Source organism: Embiotoca jacksoni, unplaced genomic scaffold, assembly GCF_022577435.1.
Source record: "Embiotoca jacksoni isolate LCO1_2020_lvr unplaced genomic scaffold, fEmbJac1.0.p SCAF_15, whole genome shotgun sequence".
Taxonomy (NCBI): Eukaryota; Metazoa; Chordata; class Actinopteri; family Embiotocidae; genus Embiotoca; species Embiotoca jacksoni.
The window spans coordinates 6,472,501-6,493,139 of record NW_027185285.1 but is presented as its reverse complement, the minus strand read 5'-3'; the positions used below and the strand labels follow the sequence as shown (position 1 = coordinate 6,493,139).

At 40.7% G+C, this 20,639-nt stretch overlaps 1 protein-coding gene across 1 annotated transcript in view; it reads right to left on the bottom strand.

Moving 5' to 3' along the window:
* Nucleotides 1-20,639, bottom strand: part of LOC138198045 (cytohesin-3) — a 37,446-nt gene that overhangs the window by 7,320 nt on the left and 9,487 nt on the right. The window contains exons 2-9 of the mRNA XM_069149167.1: nucleotides 7,100-7,182; nucleotides 6,635-6,699; nucleotides 5,386-5,452; nucleotides 5,085-5,203; nucleotides 4,615-4,695; nucleotides 4,052-4,164; nucleotides 2,779-2,927; nucleotides 2,067-2,178 (exon numbers count right to left, since the gene is read on the bottom strand). Of these exons, the coding sequence (XP_069005268.1) occupies nucleotides 2,067-2,178; nucleotides 2,779-2,927; nucleotides 4,052-4,164; nucleotides 4,615-4,695; nucleotides 5,085-5,203; nucleotides 5,386-5,452; nucleotides 6,635-6,699; nucleotides 7,100-7,182 (789 nt within the window). The remainder of the gene's footprint in view (nucleotides 1-2,066; nucleotides 2,179-2,778; nucleotides 2,928-4,051; nucleotides 4,165-4,614; nucleotides 4,696-5,084; nucleotides 5,204-5,385; nucleotides 5,453-6,634; nucleotides 6,700-7,099; nucleotides 7,183-20,639) is intronic.

Below are 20,639 nucleotides of genomic sequence, written 5' to 3'. Positions count from 1 at the left end.
CAAAAAAACCAAAAGCAAAGACAGGATGTGTGCATATGTCCAACATGTTGGTTTGAAGCAGGATTCTGCCTACGGCAGTGACTACAGAGCCTCGTGTTGGAGGAAACCACCACAGATATAAAGCAGAGACACTGAGGAAGCTCTCCTGGTGCGAGACTCATGTCTGGTGTGTGCATGAATACCAGCACTTACACATGGTTGCAAAAAATATTAATCGAAACATGTGTGTGTGCATTGTGGAGATCTTTCATATCTCCTGTTCATATACATGTTATGATTTATAACATTACATATTAGTAACACATCTAACATAGCATAACATACTATTGTCGCGACACTATATGCGCGATTGCGAAACTGACAATGTATACAGTCTATTGCTGTTCATAGAGGAACTCTGTTTGATCACATGACACGAATGGTGTGTTACTTAAAGCAGAACTAAAGGCAACCTGCCTGCATGTGCTCTGTGCTTATCGATGGACTATTGTCTGTTCTAGGAGTGAATGATAGTTATTTTGTGTGATGTAGTGTTATCACAACAATGGGTGTTTGTTAAATGTATGGACATACGGCTAGTCAGCTGACATCCATGTGTAGACCTATGCTTAGTCAGGTGACACCTGGGGCACAACAATTGTACCCATGACAGGGGCGTGACTGATTGTGAAAAGTACGTTCCACTACATGACTATGTAACGGGAGTGTATAAAGGCTTTACGTTTTTCTCAAGAAGTTGGAGAACTTTGCAGCCCAGCAAGCTGTGAACTTGTCACCATGCTGCATGTCCAATAAAGAAGTCTTCTGAATTAATCTTCGACTCCATCCTCACCTGTGACCTGTCTCCTGAAAATGACCACAACAGCATTGATCTAACATTCCTGATTAGGGACAGCACTTCCTTCCTGTTTTCGTAGTCCCTTTACTGGAGCCTATATGGGCCACACATAATTACAAAAGCTCCAGGTTTCCTTACCTTTCAATAGACTCTGGCTATTGAATTAGTGTAGCCAAATTTCCGCTCTGCGTGGAAAGAGATTTGCTAAAAAGGCATTTATTCCTCCACATCCTCCAGGGTTTATTTTTAGAGTTAAATTAGGAATATTACAGTGAGAACTAGTGCGGGAAATGGCTCCAGGGAGGAGCTGTACTAGAATGTAATCATGTTAGGTCTGTGATCCACATTGGGGCTATTTGCATTCGCACTCACAAACTTGATGAGGCTACAGAGACGTTACACAGAGGTAGAAGAATGCGCAGGTCAAAGCCAGATGTCTGTGTGTGTGTGTGTGTGTGTGTGTGTGTGTGTGTGTGTGTGTAAACATGGTAATAAACCTAACCACCTGCAGTGAGTTTGCTCTTTACCCCATGACAAAAAAATATACAAGCTACTAAACAGTTATTATGTTCAATAATAATAAACCAACTTATAACAACAATTGTAAGTGCCGGAAAAAATGAATGAATGGTTACAAGATGCTGTGTAGTAGGTATGCAAGGTCAGTTGAACAGTCAGACATAAAACTAACGGAACAAATGGCATACACCACCTATACACTCCTACCACACACTCACACAGTAAAAAAAAGAATGAAGGTGTGTGTATCTTTTTTTTGACTTGAATACCTTTTTCAAGTCTTAAGTCCGGGTGCAAAAACAATGCACAAAAATTCCAAATATAAAATGGTGTATGCGTAGTTATGCGCTGATAATGTTTGTATGAATGTACACATTTTAGCACAAGTGTACGAATCTAAGAATCTCACCTTCAGCTCCTACACATAACACTATATTGCTGATGTTTCGAGCAGCAACACTTCAAATCTGATTGCGTTTGACTGAGAATTATAGGAGTATCTCATCTCTCATCCACTTCAGTGTATTTAAAAGCTGATGTTTCACCACCAAGTAAAGAGTGCACGACTGGCTGTTACCTCTATTCTTCAGTTGAAGTTCTCGTGAGAATAAAGCCACAGTTGTTGGAAAAATGCAGGAGTAACCAAATAAAGTAATCCTGGATGTCTTGCATTCTCTCAGCAGCTGAATGTGCGGAGACTCCCACTAACCTAATTTGAGCAGCCAGCCTTCTCTGTCTGGGTTGAAGAACGTGTGCGTCAGGTCATTCCCATCGTCCTCTGGTATCTTAAAGGGTTCACTCTTGATGCTGTCGTATAGATTCTAGATGCAGAAAGAAAAATGGGGGAAATTTGGAAGAGCGGGAAAGCTTTTAGTTCACATTTAAACATCCAGACGAGCACACACGCACTTTCCTGCCTCCATCATCTGCAAACATTCAACCCAGCCTTCAGATGGATTAAACACAACAATGATACATTCTGTTTCAGTGTGGAAAAGTGAGACACAAAGTCATACTTCACTGACTCTCAGAGCTGGGAGAGTTTTTTACAAAAAAATCTTCAGTACTTTTTGTGAATAAAGCCTAGGGCACTTTGGTACAGATGCCAGCCTACAGTATGTGGGAAACGCTACTTGGTTTTTTTTTTTCATGTCTTTTTGTTTGAGAGATCATAAAAAAATCAGTGGCATCAGTATCTCGGGTGAAGATCTCATTCTGCTGAGCTGCAACATCTCGATTAGTCAAGCATGACTCCCTGTTTTGCATGCTGAGGAACCTATAGGTTTCTTTTGTGTGCTAAAACATAAAACAGCATCTAATTGAATCCACACTTTACGCTTTTACCAACACAATGTTTCAAAAACACACTACGTGGGATATATTTGTCAACCCTAACAAACTAATAAAGTGTAAGCTCTCACCCTGAGTAGCTCCTCTGGGAGGTCTCCCCCCTCATTGATCCCTCTATTCATGGAGATGAAGCGCTCCACCGGGGGCTTATCTCTGACGTTGGGATTGTGCAGGCTGGTGTTCAGCATAATGATGGCAAATGATAGGACGTAGCAGGTGTCTGTGGAGGTAATTACATACAGTGTCAGTGAGAAACAGAGAATGCAGCTAAGGCTCACATCTGTGTGTGTGTGTGTGTGTGTGTGTGTGTGTGTGTGTGTGTGTGTGTGTGTGTGTGTGTGTGTGTAAGATCATTTCTTCCTGTTTGGAGTTTATGGATTAAAAAGAAAATCTGCAAATTACAGTCAAATTTGTGACATTTCCTTCAGTCTAATCTAGTCCAAACATGACAGCACCAGGGACTTGTGATTAATTAGTCAGCAATCCATCAATCCATTTTCTTACCACCAAATTTAGGACTCTGTCTAATAAAAACGAGAATTTAATCAACAAAAAGCCTAATATGAGACACACAGTGTCCCTGTAGTCACAAACACACACACACACACACACACACACACACACACACACACACAAACAGATCCATGATCCACTGCTCTTTCGACTCCACATCATAACTCCTGCTCACCATCCTCCACCTCATCCATCCACACACTAACTAATCCAGTCAACATCCTCTACACTGTAATTTATTACCCTGTGTGCTTCAGTCCTGAGAGATGACCAATAACCAAGTCTGGGTGTGTCACCACTGCACCACATCAATATTCATGACCTGAGCTGTCACCTGTGTCCTCCTTAACACAGGAAAACCAGACAAGACCACACTAATGACCGCTATTGACCAGTGATCAATTCCATTATCACCGCTGGTGACACGAATACTGATTACACTGGGATTAGTCAGCAACCTGCCAACTACAGTAGAAAATGAATTGGACTTCAGGTCCAGTCAAGTTCAGATGCAGAACATCTTTATGGGGGCAGATATCTACTTAGTCAGAAAGTGTTTTAGGAAGATCTCCAGGTGTGGCCACATGGTAAAGATTTAAACAGCACAAGCAGGTCCTGCTGTCTAGTGAGGAAAGACAGACAGTCAGAAGCATTGATTGAAGTCTGGAGTGGTCTGGCTGTCCCGGACTCTCTGACTGTGTCTGACTCGCATATCTGCTGGTGTGTATGTGTGTGTGTGTGTGTGTGTGTGTGTGTGTGTGTGTGTGTGTGTGTATGTGTGTGTGTGTGTGTGTGTGTGTGTGTGTGTGTGTGTGTGTGTGTGAGAATTACCTGTGGACTGGAAGACGCCGGGATTGCACTGGCAGTACCTGGATGCAAACGCCTCCATCATGCGATCGATCTTCTGGGCTTCGCCGGGAAGTCTGAAGCTCCACAGAAACTGCCTGCAAACAGCAGAGAGACAGAGAGAGAATATAATGACTTGTCATGAAATATTGATGCTAATGTGCATCCCAGTATCTGCATGTTCACTGTAAATTTCAAACCATATTGTATGTGTCAGATATTTCTTTGCTGTAATGCGAAGTCATCAGTCAGTTCACAGTGGGAACATCAAGCCCACATTTCTGGAAGATTCGTTCGTAATATCATCACGGAGTGATTCTGCTGTTTACTGTGCAACTGTCAAGGCAGATGAATACTGATGCCATGATAAGAGAGATGTAAAATCCTGTCTGATAGTGTGATAAACTGCTGTACAGTGTTAAGGAAGTCTTTAAACTCATGGATGCACTTGTCAAACTGGACACTTTGGGCTGCATTTCATCACTTGTAAACTGCAGAACACACTCAGCGAAGGGCGGGCCCTTGCTTCTTTTTCTGCTCTTGGTTACCTTAAGGCTTGAACGAGGTTGAGGTCTGCAAACTCATGAAGCTCCACAAATGCCTGGAGGACCTTGATGTTAAAGTCATCCCTGGAGGAGAGGAGGGACACGTGTCACCAGTTTTAAGTTTTTACAGGCTTCCATTTAAACAAAAAGAGAAAAAACACAAATGCACAGCATACGTTATTGCGCCACATTCAGACAGAAAACCACTGTGTTCAGCTGAGCCAGGCAGCATGTTTTCCCTGTTGTTTTGACAGTCCTATCCCCATTAACTTCCCTTCGATAAGAACCACATGTCCCCTTAGTTATTTTAGTGGCACGGTCTCCTGTCGCTGCTCTGCTCCATAAATCCAGACTACCAATTTCCAGAGGCTTTCTGCCCACGTCTGAGCGCATGCAGGACAGATCCAACAAAGAGACGGGGAGAGGAAAAAGAAAAGGTGGGAGGAAAACAGAGGGAAAACTGGAGAACTCACCGTTCCCCTAAGTAGTCCCCGATGACCGTTTTGTTGAGCCCCTCGCCTTTATAGAGGAACTGTGCAATGTCCTCTGGTGTGTTCTGGAGAAGATCATTCTCCAAAAGAAATTGGATTCCCTGTTTTTAAAAAAAAAAAAAAAAAAAAAAAAAAAAAGGAACACAGACTACAATTAGACTTCAGTTACCTATTTTGATCTATTTTAAGAGCCCTGACGATTGGCTCTTTGATATTTTAAAATTGAATTCAAGAGGCTCAATCTCAATAAGTGTAATTCAACAGTGTTATTGAGGGTTGTGACCTTTTTAGGGTCCATGTTGAACTTCTTCCTCCCCATGGCGATCTGTTTGTTTCTTTGTGTGGTTTTGCTGTGATAAAAAAAACAAACACAGAAACGTCCATCACATGGCAGTTGGGTGCATTGTTGTTGCTGTGTTTGTTCTATAGGTCAGTGTGTGTGAAGGGTTTGTCCAGGACATAGCATAACTCTGTTTATTTACCTCTGAAAAAAATGGAAAATATGTTAAACATGACGACACGTGGTGTATATCAAAAGTGCATCTCGTCCCTTCAGTTCAGCTCATTCTGCAGCCCTTTGGAAGAATATTGCCTCCCATTTCAATGTTACTCTTCTTCAAAACACACTTGGCATTCACCCCACAGGGATGTCTCCACCTTTGTGTGTCTGTGCCCAAAATAGGCCAAGCCCCTTTGCCAGCTGCACCTGAGACACACTCACTCACTCACGCACACATAGGCTGACACACGACCTCACTCCACCTCATCAACCAATCAAATATAAGCCTGTGGATACAGACTGTTTGGCTAACATTTAGTCAAGGGACTGTCCCGCTTCACTCTGCAAACAATGGGGGATTAACATGTAAACACTGACACACAAAACAACAGGTGTGAGGATCAACGGTGAAAGTAACTGTACGTATCAACGTCTTACATTAAAAGAGTAGTCGAGACAAAACAAAGAGCAAATAATGAGTTTATCTCTTGGCTGTTTGGTAATTTAATTAACAGTTGTTTTGATGATTGATTCATCATTTAAGTCATCTGTAATGAAAACACAAAAAGCCGTTGCTGCTTCCTGCATAATAATTTGTTTTAGACAATTAGTTTCACATAACAAGCAGGTTCAAGTAATCACGACTCATATCCTAAAGCACTTTGAACTATTTCCTGTCATTTATAACCATTTTATATCTGCAACAGTCGATCAAAGGAAAATTAATTTGCAACTATTCTGATAATTGAACAATATACCAAAAGACTGTTGCTACCAGATTCTTAAATGTTAGCAATATCTGCTTTAGTTTGTTGACTGAGTATATGTGACTGTTGCATTATTTGTTGGACAAATGAGAAAATCAAAATCTAAGAAATTGCGATGGGAATTTTTCTCTGTAATTTTCTCGGCAATTTACAGACAAAACTATTAACCAACAATATAATCACCAGATTAATCATAATGGAAATAAACGTGAGTCGCAGCCCTAAAACAATTAATCAGTCAAAAAAGTAAAAGAACCAAAACTCACCTCTCCCCCACACAGGTTAGCTGCTCGATCTCAGTCATTACCTCTGCAATCTCAAACTTCAGCCGCTGCAAGAAAAGGACTCAGTCAATTATTTAATACATTAAAGTTTGTGCTTTATCCATTCTAACATAAACAACACGTGAATACAGTCTACAGAGATCCTGTGGAGTGAAGGGTTTCCTATTGAAAGATTTCCTTACAGTTTGGCTGAGTTATGTGTTTATTATCAATAACACAGTCTTAGAAAGATCATCTCAATAAAGCATTTCTGCCTGTATTACACATCAATATTAAAAATAAATGTTCAATGTAATGTAGCATTGTTCTGCGTTACATCAGAAGAGTATTCAGCGATGCAACACACCTCAATAACTTAAATTCATTTATTTACAATGATCTGATCATATTACCCTGACCTTGTTATGGTCTTTGCAAACAAATAGAAGCATTGTAAGCGTTACTCACTTCAATATCATCCAGAAGCTCTTTTTTCCTGCGTCGTATGTTCGACAGTTCATCCCTCTCCTCCAAAGACAGGTCCTCAGGTACTGGAAAATACAGAGAGTAGGCAGGTTGTGAGTGAGAGAAAGGGGGTGCAGGGTTATGAGGATGGATTAAATTAATTCATCTTCCGACCAGCCTGTCAGAGTCCTGGGGATTAAGCTTGACACTGCATACCTGTTCAATGAATCCATCCCAAAGGCATTACCCATGACCTAAATTAATACTAGAAGTGCCATTTCATTTGGAAACCCAGGATTAAATACAGCACCTTTTAAAGTGGACTAGGAGTTCCAGATTGTTTTATTTTATTTTCATGAATATTTGATATTATGCTGCAGGTAGGTGGACCATTGAGGGGATCATAGTTCAACCCTGACGATTACAAGATGTAGTAAATCCAGATATTCTCTCCATAAGAAATTCTGATCCATAATTAAAAAGAGTTTCTGAGAGTGATAAAGTAGTTCAGAAACTGTCAGGTATGTTTGCAACAGGTGAACTCAGCACATTTTAGGCAGTGGAAAGTTTTTTGATAATAACACTTTCTTCAAAGAAACTCCAAGCAACAATCGGTGCTTTATAAACACATTCAGCGATCAGTGTGAGTTATGTTCAAATGATTGGGGGCAGCAGAAAAGCCCATCACTGACACACAGTATGATCACCTCTTAAGTTCATACGGAAAACTTGTTTGCAAACTGTTGCTTGTTCACACACACCACTGAGCATCTGGCGAGGCCTGCCCCCTCAAATATTGGCTCTCTGATAGTTAACTGCCATTGCACTCCCTTTTTGGGTAATTAACACTACATAGACGGAGAGAGAGATAGAGGCCCATCACGGAACATTCATGTTTTACAGCATGAGCTCACAAACACTGTATACACAGGTGAGTACACACTGCACATGCCATGCATACAGAATTGACATTTCACACACACAACATTTATTTTATTCTACACTGAAGGTCCCGACGGCCACCTCCTTATCCGTCATTTAACAGCGCCACGTCAACCTCTCCCCCGAACCCTTCGGAGGACCTCCCCTTCTCTCCTCCGCACATCAGAAAACAGCAATCCATTTGAGAGCGAGCCGACAGGAAGTAGGTCATTTTCACATGGAGCTATACCAGATTGTGCTTCTCCTACGCCGTTTCTCACTCTCACACACACATGCACACACTCCCCCTTTATCTCTCTCTTTGTGTCCGCCTCCACCCCAGTGCTGTGCTTGAAGTGGGGGTGAGAGCGGATTCAAATCCCCCAACTGAATCATACCACTAAGCAGCTTTGCAATCCCCCCCCCTCCCACACACACACACACACACACACACACACACACGACTGAAAATAATAGAGAAAAAAAAGGAAAGTTATTTTCTCTCCTCTTTATCTATCTACTGTATCTCTCTCACAGTGTCTGAATCAATCCCTCTTCCCCGTCTCGCTCTGTAAGACAAAGTGACAGCAGCCGCACGCACTATTAGGTTATTACGTTCTGAGGGCATGAAGCCCATGTTATCACAGACGAGCAGTCAGTCAAGAGAGCAGGGATCCAGATGGGTGTAAATGGACCTTGTTTAACCGTCTTTCGCACATGCTGATGCTCTCTCAGTATCTACCAACTTCTACAAGACGAAACAAAAGAAGAAAGACGGAGAGGCAAGAAACCGAGTGGAGTCATTTTTTAAAAAAGATATATGAAACCTTTAGCGATGATTATTCATAAGTGTAAAGTGGGTCAAACGTTAATGGGGTATAAATACCATGTCTACCATGCGGTGTGAGACTGAAGGATGACTCACTCCTAATTTTTCAAGATATCAAAAGAAGCTTTTTTACTGGCTTGACTGCAATGAAGAAAATATATATTTAAAGATGAAAACCATGAAGTAGTCCATATTTGTCAGCTTTTTTACTATTTTTTATTTCTAGGAATGTTGATTACATCTGTAAATATTCTTACTGTCAAAGAAACCAAGTAGACCATTAACAGAGCCGTTATAATTTTGTAATAGGGTGTTACTAAGTGAATTTTCTGTAATGACTTGCCAAGAGGATGGATGGATGAATTGGGATTTTGGCAAAGGGTTTTGTTTTTGCTGGATTTTTCTCTACTTTTTATTATTTTATCATGTTTTTTTCCTCTGTGTCTGCTGTGACACAATCAGACATGTAAACAATTGGGGTCGCACAAACTGAATATTACAATGTCAGCAAAAAGTTCACATTTTCTGGACTTTTTGAATATCAGTGATAAACCAGGTAAGAGGAGAAGCAAAAAAAAGAAAAGAAAAACACATGTAGACACACACACACACACACACACACACACACACACACACACAAACCTGAAAAAAAAAAAAAAAAGAGTTAATTTTTGACCTCAGAAGCCACTGCTGACAAAACAATCATCACAAGATCCATTTGGTTGATGTTCAGGAACTTTTGATCAAATCAGAAGAGTTTGTGATAAAATCTAAATCCAATACTGCACTGCTGTAGCAGCCACTTGGCCACTTAGCTTAGCCTACAGGGCACAGAGAGGCAACAAGACCCTAGAGACCCTAGAAAGTAACTGCACTGGGCAGTAAAATAGTCCAGCAAAAGCCTAACCCTCTGTAACACTTGGTTTTACACTTTGGTTTCTGCACAGATTAAACAAACACAATATTGGATCATGTTGATTAAGGCCCTGAAGGGGTGCTGGTAGGTGGATTTTGTTACCTCAAGACAGGAATCAGACATTCACCGTGCAATGCTAAGCTAACCTGCTGCTAGTAGTGGTTTCATGTATTACCAGACAGACATGAGAGTGGAATACATCCTCTCAACTCTCTGCAAGAAAGCAAATAAGCATTATTCCCAAAATGCTTTCTGGTCTTTTTAATTGAGTTTGTAATAATGGACCCCTGGCAAAGTGTCTGTGGGGTTACACGGGATAAAAAGAGGGAAATGTTGGGAAGAGTCAATGTCTGCGTGTGAGAGAAACAAAAGACACAAAAAGATGATCTCAGTGCCAAACAGCAAAGAAAAGGAAAGTCTCAGGAGCGATGCAGGAACAGATACCAGCCCACCAGACATCTTCACACCCTCTGCCTCTGTTGCTCTCGTTTCTTGGCTTCGGTTAAGTAGCCTCATAAAGCAGTAATTGTGGAGCGGAGAGACCCTGCAGGCAACTTACGTCTGTAATGTGCAAAACACTCCTCCAACCCCCTACTCTGGCTGAAAAACCTCGGCTTGGGCCGGAGAATGGGACAAATTGTCTGAGAAGACAGAATCTGTTTTGGTTAACAATCCCCCGCTGTGTGTGTTTTGTACCATATGGGATGTAATCCAGTAATCTGATATCATTGAGAGGGCAACTACTGCTGAATAGTTGGGACTGGACATCTGATGCATTATACATACAAGTCTAGGAATCTGTGAGTGTGTGTATTTCCAAAGAGGGAAGACCTTCTGAAAAAAAAAATCCATATTAGGTTAGATAGAATAACAATACATACACGCTGCTTAACCTCAGGCACAGACGCATAGATTACCAATGCAACACCACTCAGCCTTTTCATATTATGACTTGCAGGGCTGTTGTACCCGTTGCAATCAATACATCATCATAATAGTTCAAACTTGCATGCTTAGCCTTTTTCCCCTAATGGTCGCCAAGCATGCATGGATGAGTAACTGCCAACGCGCTGAAGTTTTCTCAGACAGACACGTGGTTCAGGCTACTTCCAACAAAAAGGTCACTGAGTTTTTAGCTTCCCCTTTATAATCTCACAATCACTCTTAGGTCTCAACTCTTGAGGACCCATAACGAGGCAGGTCACCGGCATCTCCGCATGCCAGGGAAAAGGTCTGTAAGGTCACAAGCCAAATCCTGTCAAGATCAATGTGCAGCTCAAAGAACATGGACACGGTAGAATTTACTGGTTGAGGTCTGACAGAGAGTTAGACTGAATTGATTAGGACACTGATTACGTTTTATGTAATGGCACACCTTGGACTGGGCTACTGCACAGCAGGGATAAACACAATTTAGGAGACCTTCAAAGTTATAATCTTTTATACAGTTATTTTTATTAAAGCCAGTTTTTATTTTTACAGTCAGCATTTCATCAAAAATATAATTTACATTCAGTAATTGTATCTCTCTGCGTAGCCGTTTATATTGTTAGTGGCAGTCCTGTCCTGGATTCAAATTGCCTGCACTTGAATGACAGATTCACAGAAATAGTTTCATGCATACTCATTGTGACTGTTCATACTGTTATCTCATCAATCAAAGCATTCACCCTTCATTCACTGATTGCTCGCCACAGTCTCGTTAGAGCTATACCCATTATTGCTAATGCAAACTGAAAATGTCCTCTTGCTGCAACTTCATATTAAAAGCATTTCACTGACAGACCAAATGGTAGCTTTTATTGTGAAGCAGCCACAATGTATTGATCGCAGAGGTTAGTGCTGATGCAGCCACTAAACGCAACAAATCATTTTTGGATCATTTTTTTTTATCAGGCAATCAATTTTTAATATTGTAAAGAGTAATGGAACAAGAAAGGGCAGCCACAATGAGCTGGTAGATGTCGAGCTGCGGGTGACATACTTTAAGTTCACACAAAAAAGCAAACCTAAAACCACTAATAGTGCGCCATGCTTTTGTTTGAAAAATCTTCTTGTGGTTGCGCACAGCATGAAGAAAACTACAATTGTGGCCTCACAGTTACACGCGTCCATCCACAAGTGAAGTTGCGGTTTACATCTATATCTGTTCAGACTCATATGTAGAGAAGATTTAAAAGGAGTCCTTGTAGCTGCTCACTTGCTTGCCCAACAAAACTGATTGACAGTAGACAAAATTTCACATATGGATGTTGCTGCAAAAGAAGCTAAAAAAAAAAATCTAAAACATGGATGCTTCACACGCACCTTCAACCTGACAGCACAGAAGATCTAAACAAGCAGCACAGTTTGAAGGTGACCCCCATGAGTAGAAAATGTGGTCACAATCTATCCTTCTGTTCCTTAGTTACGGTGTTGAATAATGGACAGAAATGTTTTCGTGCAGAACATGATGACATTACAGTGATGTTGATTTTTGAACTATTGGATATGAAGTGTCATCACTTCATTATATAATCCTTTTAGACATTTGTGTCTGAACACAAATGTTGTCATAAAAAGCAAATTATTTGTTGAATTATGCTCACAAGTGTGTTTTGCGAGGTCACCGTGACCTTTGACCCCAAAATCCAAGTGAACGTTTTTGTCAAGTTTGACGAAATTTCCTAGATGTTGCCATAATGAGCAAGACATCAGACATTACCAGCATTACTCACAGATAGTTTGGTTGCTCTTTTATCCAAAATGCTACTTACATTTAATACTAATATATGGAACATCAAGTAAAACACATTTCATGTTACCAATATCCAAATCAACCTCAACTAAAATATTTAGTGTTATAATATCAAAATACAGGAAATTCCAACATTTTCACAAATCACACTCTTGTCTAAGTGTATTCAGGTCATTGTTAGCGCTGGTCACAGTAAGTATTTCATATCTATCACTAATGGTACAGTCTTATGACTCAGTTACAACTATAATGTATTACTTTCCCTGCTCTTGACTTTCACAGTGGTCATAAAACCAAAGGCAGATTGCACAAGCAAATTAAGTCACGCCACAGATAATAGAAGCTGTGTTTCATGTCCACTTACCATGTTCTTTTACAGTTTTATAATCTCAATGACGACCTTTGTTGGGATCGCTGTCTCCATCCATCCATCCATCCATCCATCCATTATCTATTTTATCCTGAACAGGGTCACGGGGGGGCTAGAGCCTATCCCAGCTCACTTTGAGGGTTCACCCTGGACAGGTCGCCAGTCTATCACAGGGCCACATAGAGATAGATGGAAACAAAGACCATTCACGCTCTCATTCACACCAAAGGGCAATTTGTAGAACCACCAATTAACCTGAGGTGCATGTTTTTGGATGGTGGGAGGAAGCCGGAGTACCCGGAGAGAACCCACGCAGGCACAGGGAGAACATGCAAACTCCGGAGACACACAGAAAGGCCCAGGTCCGGATTCGAATCCAGAACCTTTTTGCTGTGAGGCGACAATGCTAACCACTGCACCATTGTGCCGCCCGTGATCGCTGTCTCGATTATTGTAAATAAGAACAAATATTAATAAGTGTGGATGTCAGTAGCAGCGTTCACACACTTTTAGAGCTGCTGCCTAAGCCATATTTATGCATACACCCAATGAACTGATAAGGAAAACTACTCAGGGCCTTGAATAATACACGATAGTCAAGTAAGTCAATATGGGCGTCATAGCTGGAGGACCTCAGTTCACTGTCTGACGCTTCTGGACATACAGAAGAGATTGGGATCTGATTCATGAGGCTAATAGGCTTCTACTGGCAGATCACAAAGTCAATGAGTCTTTGACAGCCATGTATTTCCAATATCCTTGGCACCAAGGGCAGCAGAGAAGATCCCCTTGTTGTAATCATGAGTGTAGAGAGTCAACCTGGAGAGGCGTGAAACCAATGTCATAAACCATTTATAATCTATTCAAGTGAGCTTTTAGCCATAATTATGTTGTCTATGCTAATGTAAATTTTTACACCATACAAAAATCCAGTGAAATCAACACCAATGAATCTAATAAAACTAAATAAAAATCTAATATGAATTGAAAAAAAAGTTGCCTTTTGTGTTAAGCATTGAGGATTCGTAGTTAATGAGCTGAAACTAAAAGTGTAGCCTTTATACTAATCGAATTACGCTAAAACCATTTCTGCTCAGCTTCTGGCTGAAAGGTTCACTCAACAAAACCTGTATTGTCTTTTGGAGAGTGACAGTACTGACAGAAGACCACAGCAAACCCAGCCAGTGAAACGCTTCCTGATTTTCGCCAAGCTTTCAGCAGGACAATGAAGGGGATGTCTGCAGCAACTGGGACGGCTGGGCTGATCTTCCCATAACAATAGCAACCACGTAAACACGAGGTGGGCAGAGTCCCGTTCCCACAAAAGGATAATTACTGAGCACTTACATAAGTTCCTAACAGCCAACACTGGATCGTGGTGCGGCTGCTGCAAAGATGTGCAAACCAGCTGAGTCGAGAATGATGTAAGAGTGTGTGTGTGTGTGTGTGTGTGTGTGTGTGTGTGTGTGTGTGTGTGTGTGTGTGTGTGTGTGTGTGTGTGTGTGTGTCAGAGTCAGTGACAGTGACAAATAAACGCCCAAGGCTTCAATTTATAATGTTATATTTAGTGGATGATTGTGTTCATGCTGTAGGAGAAAATAAGACTTCTTACTCAACATAATCTTACCACCAGACCCAGTTTTCTTCTTCTATTTTTTCTTCCATAATATAGTACATATCTCAATGCTTTTTCCTCTCCCCAGTTCCCATGATGACTGACATGCGTTAAGCAGAGGTGTCTGTGTCCTTATGATGGTCAGCACTAAGAGTCAGTACTGCAGCTACAATGCTTTTAGCAACATGATTCCGGCTCATGTAAGCTGCAATTACTCTCCTACTAATAGCTCTCAAGCATGCACAGACACACAGAAGCGCTCGCATACAAAGGGCTAACGCACACACATTGACAGCCTCTTGGACAGCTCTTTCCTCTTGATAGATGACAGTAGTGATATGGAAATACCCCACATTCCCCCAACTGACACCGCCCGGTCTGGTCCGACCAGTTCTCTGTACACGAGCGAGTCTCGTCCCTTCAAGTTATCCATTTCTCTTCTTTTTCTTTCTTCGAAACTCACACATTTCTGCTCTTCGCTTTAACTCAGGCTCTCTTCAGACACATCAGCTCCTTTCCACATTGCATTTGAGAATACTCAGCTCCAACATCAGCCCAGATAAAAAAAATATCAAATGATCAAAATTCCTGTCTTCGCATTGTAAAAGCTTCGTGATATATTTGGCCTGCCCTTCACATCAGATCAGCAGCGCTCAGGGTGCTGCAACAGAAGCAGAGTGCGCTCGTTTGTAAATCCAGTAGCATATTCCTTTAAAAAAAAAAAAAATCTCATCAAGGTTAGCGTTCATCATTTGCAAGCAACTTAAGTTATAAATAACAACAACTGAAAGATTCATTTCAGATCAGTGATCACCGGCTGTTGGGTGAGAGGCAAATACTACAGCTTCAGCTACTAAATTAATCAACATTAACATAAATGAAGCTGGCATAATTATTTTTTACGACCTGTAGCTCCAGCGTAAGACTGAGAAGAGCAGCAGAAGATTATGTTGACTGCTGATCGATAGAGAATCTTTTTACCCACTGAATTTTGAATGCTCACAAACAACTTGATATACAAATATCATACTATGAGGATAATGAGCTTGTTGATTTGTTTTTGTTTTTTACTGGGATTCTTTAACATACTACAATTAGCTGATTGTTTCTTTAAAGCAGAGTCTTCACTCCGCTGACTTTGGCTGCTGCCTTACAGTGATGTCACACGGCAATGTGTCCAATTTTGGTGGAGCACCTCGACCAACGCACAAAAGTTTTCTTTGTTCTGTTGATTTATTACAGAATAAAAACCAATTATTAACAATTGGTGCATAGTGCTCACAGGTTAGTGTCTTCCTGTCTACTTGATCTGGTTTCAGGCTCATTATTTCCAACCTTAGATTTGTGTGTATGACTGTGCCCATTCAACATACTTATAAGGAAAGACACGGGTTCACTCAGAATAAGCGATGAAGTGTCCTTTTATAAAGAACAGAGCTTTACGATGTCGATGCAAGATGGACACATAGGAAGAATCACTGGGAATACATAGAATGCACAGAATATTTTGTCAATTAATGAATACAAATTACTGCCACACTTACAGCATAATGTTAACATCGCTGTGCCTGCCATAAGCTAATATTGGCCCCTATATCCTGTAAGCCTGGAAAAGTTATCAGTGTAGATCTAATGACAACATATGATGTGCAGGAGGCATATCACGTTTACCTTCCTACCTTATTGTATTAATATGCTTATATTTGCTTACCACTAAACACAGTCTGATGTTGCCGTGTTGGAGCCATCTTGCTGTGATGAAAATGTAGCAACAGAAACAACAACCTCCCATATGTCTGGTCAGGAGTAACTAAACCTGTTAAGTCTGAGTTTGCAAACATCTGATGAGAAAGAAAAACACTGCTGTCTTTGGATTTGACACTTGTGACCTGCAAAATATCACATGTATGAACCCTCATTCTTGACGAATGTGGAAACATATTTAAAATTGTCAGGCTTGTATATGTAAAATGTTTTACCAGAAGGCCCTACTGAATGCAAAAGAAAAGAAAAGATTTCTTTCTACTGTTAGTTCATCGTACAGAAATTACTGAATGTTTGCAGAGTCTGCAGCAGTCACTTGTTGTTGGCTCTCATCTCAGAGGACACAGCCAAAACATTCCCTTCATGAAAATTAGATTACAATGGAAAATCAAAGGTTACATCAAACACAACATGGCCGTTTGATTCTTCAAAGCCTCAAAGACCCTATAACACAATCGCTTGAAGCAAGACAGTCTCTTCACAGAACCCACTAGTCACAGTCACTTATTCATGAACAAGTACTGTGTTTGCCAAATTTCACACCGAAGTTTTCTCTTCTTTTTGTATTGGAAAAACAGTATTTGATTAGTTTATTTTTGGGCCATCGTATGTTAAGATTCTCAATTTGTTTGGGTGGATTTGACAATAAGATCACTTGTTCTTTATCTTTGCTAAATTATCATTCATTATGATTATTGATCTTACCTCGTGCTGCGTTTCCACTATCAAGAACTGGATTATTCCTACTGAACGCGTGTTTTTACTGAAAGTGATTTACACTGCTTTGCAGGTATTTCAACTGATAACAATCAGGCCATCAATCTGTCAACTGCAGAACGACAGAAACATTTTCTTATCTTATCACACAGTCTACTTCTGCTTTTTTTTAACCGAGAGAGAAAGGAAATTTGAAAGAAATATGGTGATCTTGACAGCTTGACAGTTATAGCATAGGCACAGTATGCTTGAGATTAACTGAATTGCAGCGTTGCTTGTTCTTTTCCGCTTCATTGTACATAATGGTCTTCATAATCTCCCACCCTGTCGAGACAAGACTTTTCCTAATTGACCAAAGAGTCAACTGTTACACAACAACGCCAACACCCAAGTCAAGAGGCCTGCACGCATGGGGCCAAACTAAGCCCCAAAGAATCTGCCGGGTGTAGAGTCGGATCTGTCGAAATGAGTTGAGTGCTTTATTAATCAGCACGCAATCACCGTCCACCAAACATGACCTTTCCCTACCAGCCTACATGACGTTTACAGGACCTCACCTCTGGACAAGTTTACGACACAAAAAAGACTAAGAACGTTACAAAAAAACCTAAGGTCCTAATAGTACGGCTGGTAAAGTGCACACGGCTTATTCTGCCGCAGAGGGGCACTCAGATCACAATATGTACATGAAAGCAAACTGAATGAAAAACATCACACTGTGCTGGAACTACAAACTTCAAAAGCACATTTTGTGGACCCAAAGTGGCAAATCTGGACCCAGCGACCGACAACTCCTAATTAAATCTGCAATTGGCAGTGTTAATTTCAGCTGAATAAAATTAATGGTCACCGTTTATAAATGAAAAGACTAGCTGTCTCTGCCTCCCACTCTCTGAAATCAAGAGTCCATTATTTAAAAAACTATCAAGACTCTCAGGTGATTAAGCTGGTATTATATTGTAGCTGCTGTGCAAGAATGAGATGCTCAACATTTGTAGCAACAGTAACTAAGGGGCGGGGCAAAGTAAACAAACACACCTTGTGGTATGAAGTCCCACTTTAACCAGATGTAGGGTGCGTTTGAATAGTCCAAAAAAATTACCTCCTAACTCCTTTCCTAAGCTCTATTCCTGGACCCCATGGGAAAACGTCATGAGGTCAAGGAAAGATGAGAAGGAGAATTCATAAGGATTTAGGAAAAGAGAACCGCCGTGTTCAGAGAATCCGAATCTACTTAAAAAGGGCATTTTAGAGACTTTGTCCCGTGTGTATCACCGTGTTGTTTCATGCAGACTGTATAAACATGGACATCTTCATTCATAAAATCACAAAGCACAATAACAGGCTCCAAATAAATTAATAAACTTAATCAGCTCAGACCTGCTGAGTGTGCAGCTGATAATCATTTTATTAATCCAGTTCATCTATGATTCCCTAAACAATGACGTGTTCATGTAAAATTGGTACAGATACTCAAAGTAGGCTACAATAACATGATTTTATTGTTGCTGGGCTACTTATTTCCACATTTGGGGGGTTAGTCTACGTTATTGATCAGAGAGGTCACGTTAGTTATGGGAGCGCATCTATACACACAATAATACACTACATACATCCTGCTGTGAGACTGAAACAGGAATCTCTCTGTAATAAAACACTGACATGACGGTAAAATGTCAGAGTTTAGTAAACAGATCAGACTTTTATAAACTGTAAAATAAAAATATCCCGACAGCTGTCATTAATACTGTCATTAATTGGGATGGATGCTGTGAATCAATAATTTACCTGCAGCTGATGAACTGTGACTTTGTGAGACAACTCACCTATCTGATGGGAAATATGTTGCTTCATATTGTAATTTAGCCTCCCATCAGATCCATCTGCTCTCTGTGTCGGGCAGATTCATTAATGAAATTACCAATGTTGTTCCTCGTGTGCAAATGCGCACAACTCTGTCTGTGGAGACGCTCGTATGGATCCTGCTGCTGAAGCTATGAAGATACAGGTCGGCCTGTTTAATAAACTGAGAGGAAAAACTCCTTCAAACAGGTGGATGCAACAAATTAAACTTCTGTTTGTAAAAATTTTAAATATTAGAGCAACCAAGCGGTGAGAGAGCAACGTGAAAAAGGCTGAACTGTACATGCCAGGTGTTCCGTGATTTCAGGATGATCTGTGAGAACCTTCCATAACTAAAGCCAGCGAACTGATATTTTTGATGCGTCGCATTAAATGTTGCAGCTGCAAGGAATTGTGGGACGCCATTGTCTCCTATCCTTCCACATAGGATGGTGCAGTGTATCAGATGCTAAAGGAAGCATTGGAGCTCCTTTCCTACACATTTTGAGAATTCAAACAGCCCTTAATATGGCTGCCACCTATTTACTTCCGGGTCACTTCACTCACTTAGAAACCTTCCTAAACAAATTGGACTATTTGAATGCACCCGTAGTCTGAGTTGTAGCCCCAATTTAATAAATAGAAATCAGGTCTTGAGTAAACCTGGTCACTCTGCTGCAAAGTTGTTTACTCTGTCAGGACATACAAGTCCTCCAAAAAACCCACAATCCTCAATGAGTCACTCAGGAAATAACTAGTATCACACGGTGCCGACAGTCTGATATGAGCCTGAACAGATGAACAGAACGTGCACGTGTTTGAGAGACAAAGACAACGGAGGAGGCAGCAGTGCGGGCTGTTTATATTGGGTCCAGGCCTAAAATCTGGAGAGGAGTATATTGCAGGGATTCATGATAGACAGAGAGAGAAAGAAAGTGAGAGGCAGACAGAAAACCGAAGAGACACTTCAGCAGCCAAGTAAGACTCCATTTCCACTTTTGTTGTTCCAAGCCAGCAGGAAGGAGAAGAGGCGGATGAGGAGGAGGAGGAGAGAAAGAGAAAGAGTTCATAACGGAGTTAAAACCTGAGCCAGGATTTCTTTATTACACAAAATATGTGGGTGGTTCGGGTCAGACGATCAATTATTCCCAGGGTTTGGGTAAAGAGGTTTTCCAGATTCCGAGCTTCTGCACAGAAGAATGCTTTATTTAACCTCTTAACTCAAATCTCACGAGTTCAGTCCTGATTAGAAGTAAACACTTCTGCTTCTTGCATCATCTCCAGAGGAGCCACTGCTCGTTTTTCATACACTGGCAGATGAAAGTCAGATAAAAACATCTGGGAGGACTGTGTTAGTATTGCCCATGTGGCCTCAGCCGGTAACCTTAATTCAACCCTGTCTCTTCTCTATAAACTGCTAATACTGCTGTTCGTGTAAACATAGTTGTTTTAATTGGATTATGTTAACTTGCAATGTTTTTTGCTGTCAAAGTTATGTTCTTATACAAAAGTCACACAGGTATGGAAGACGGTGGCACAAAACACAAACCTTTGACACCAGTTTTAAGATTATATTTCAATTTTTTTATTATAGTTAAGTGGTCATGGGCTGATATTGAGTGAAAACACATGTAGATCAAATTTCCCGTTAGGTCAGTGAAAACCTCAATTCTGGTGCTATTACATGTCTGTAGTAAAGTTTCAAGGACTAAAATTGAAGTGAGGATCCTTCCAAATATGTCGCCATGAATAGATATTTAAAAACTTGTTTCTACATGCTTCCAGGTGGTTTAAAGGAGGGTAACAGACATAATCAGTATTTCATTAAATAT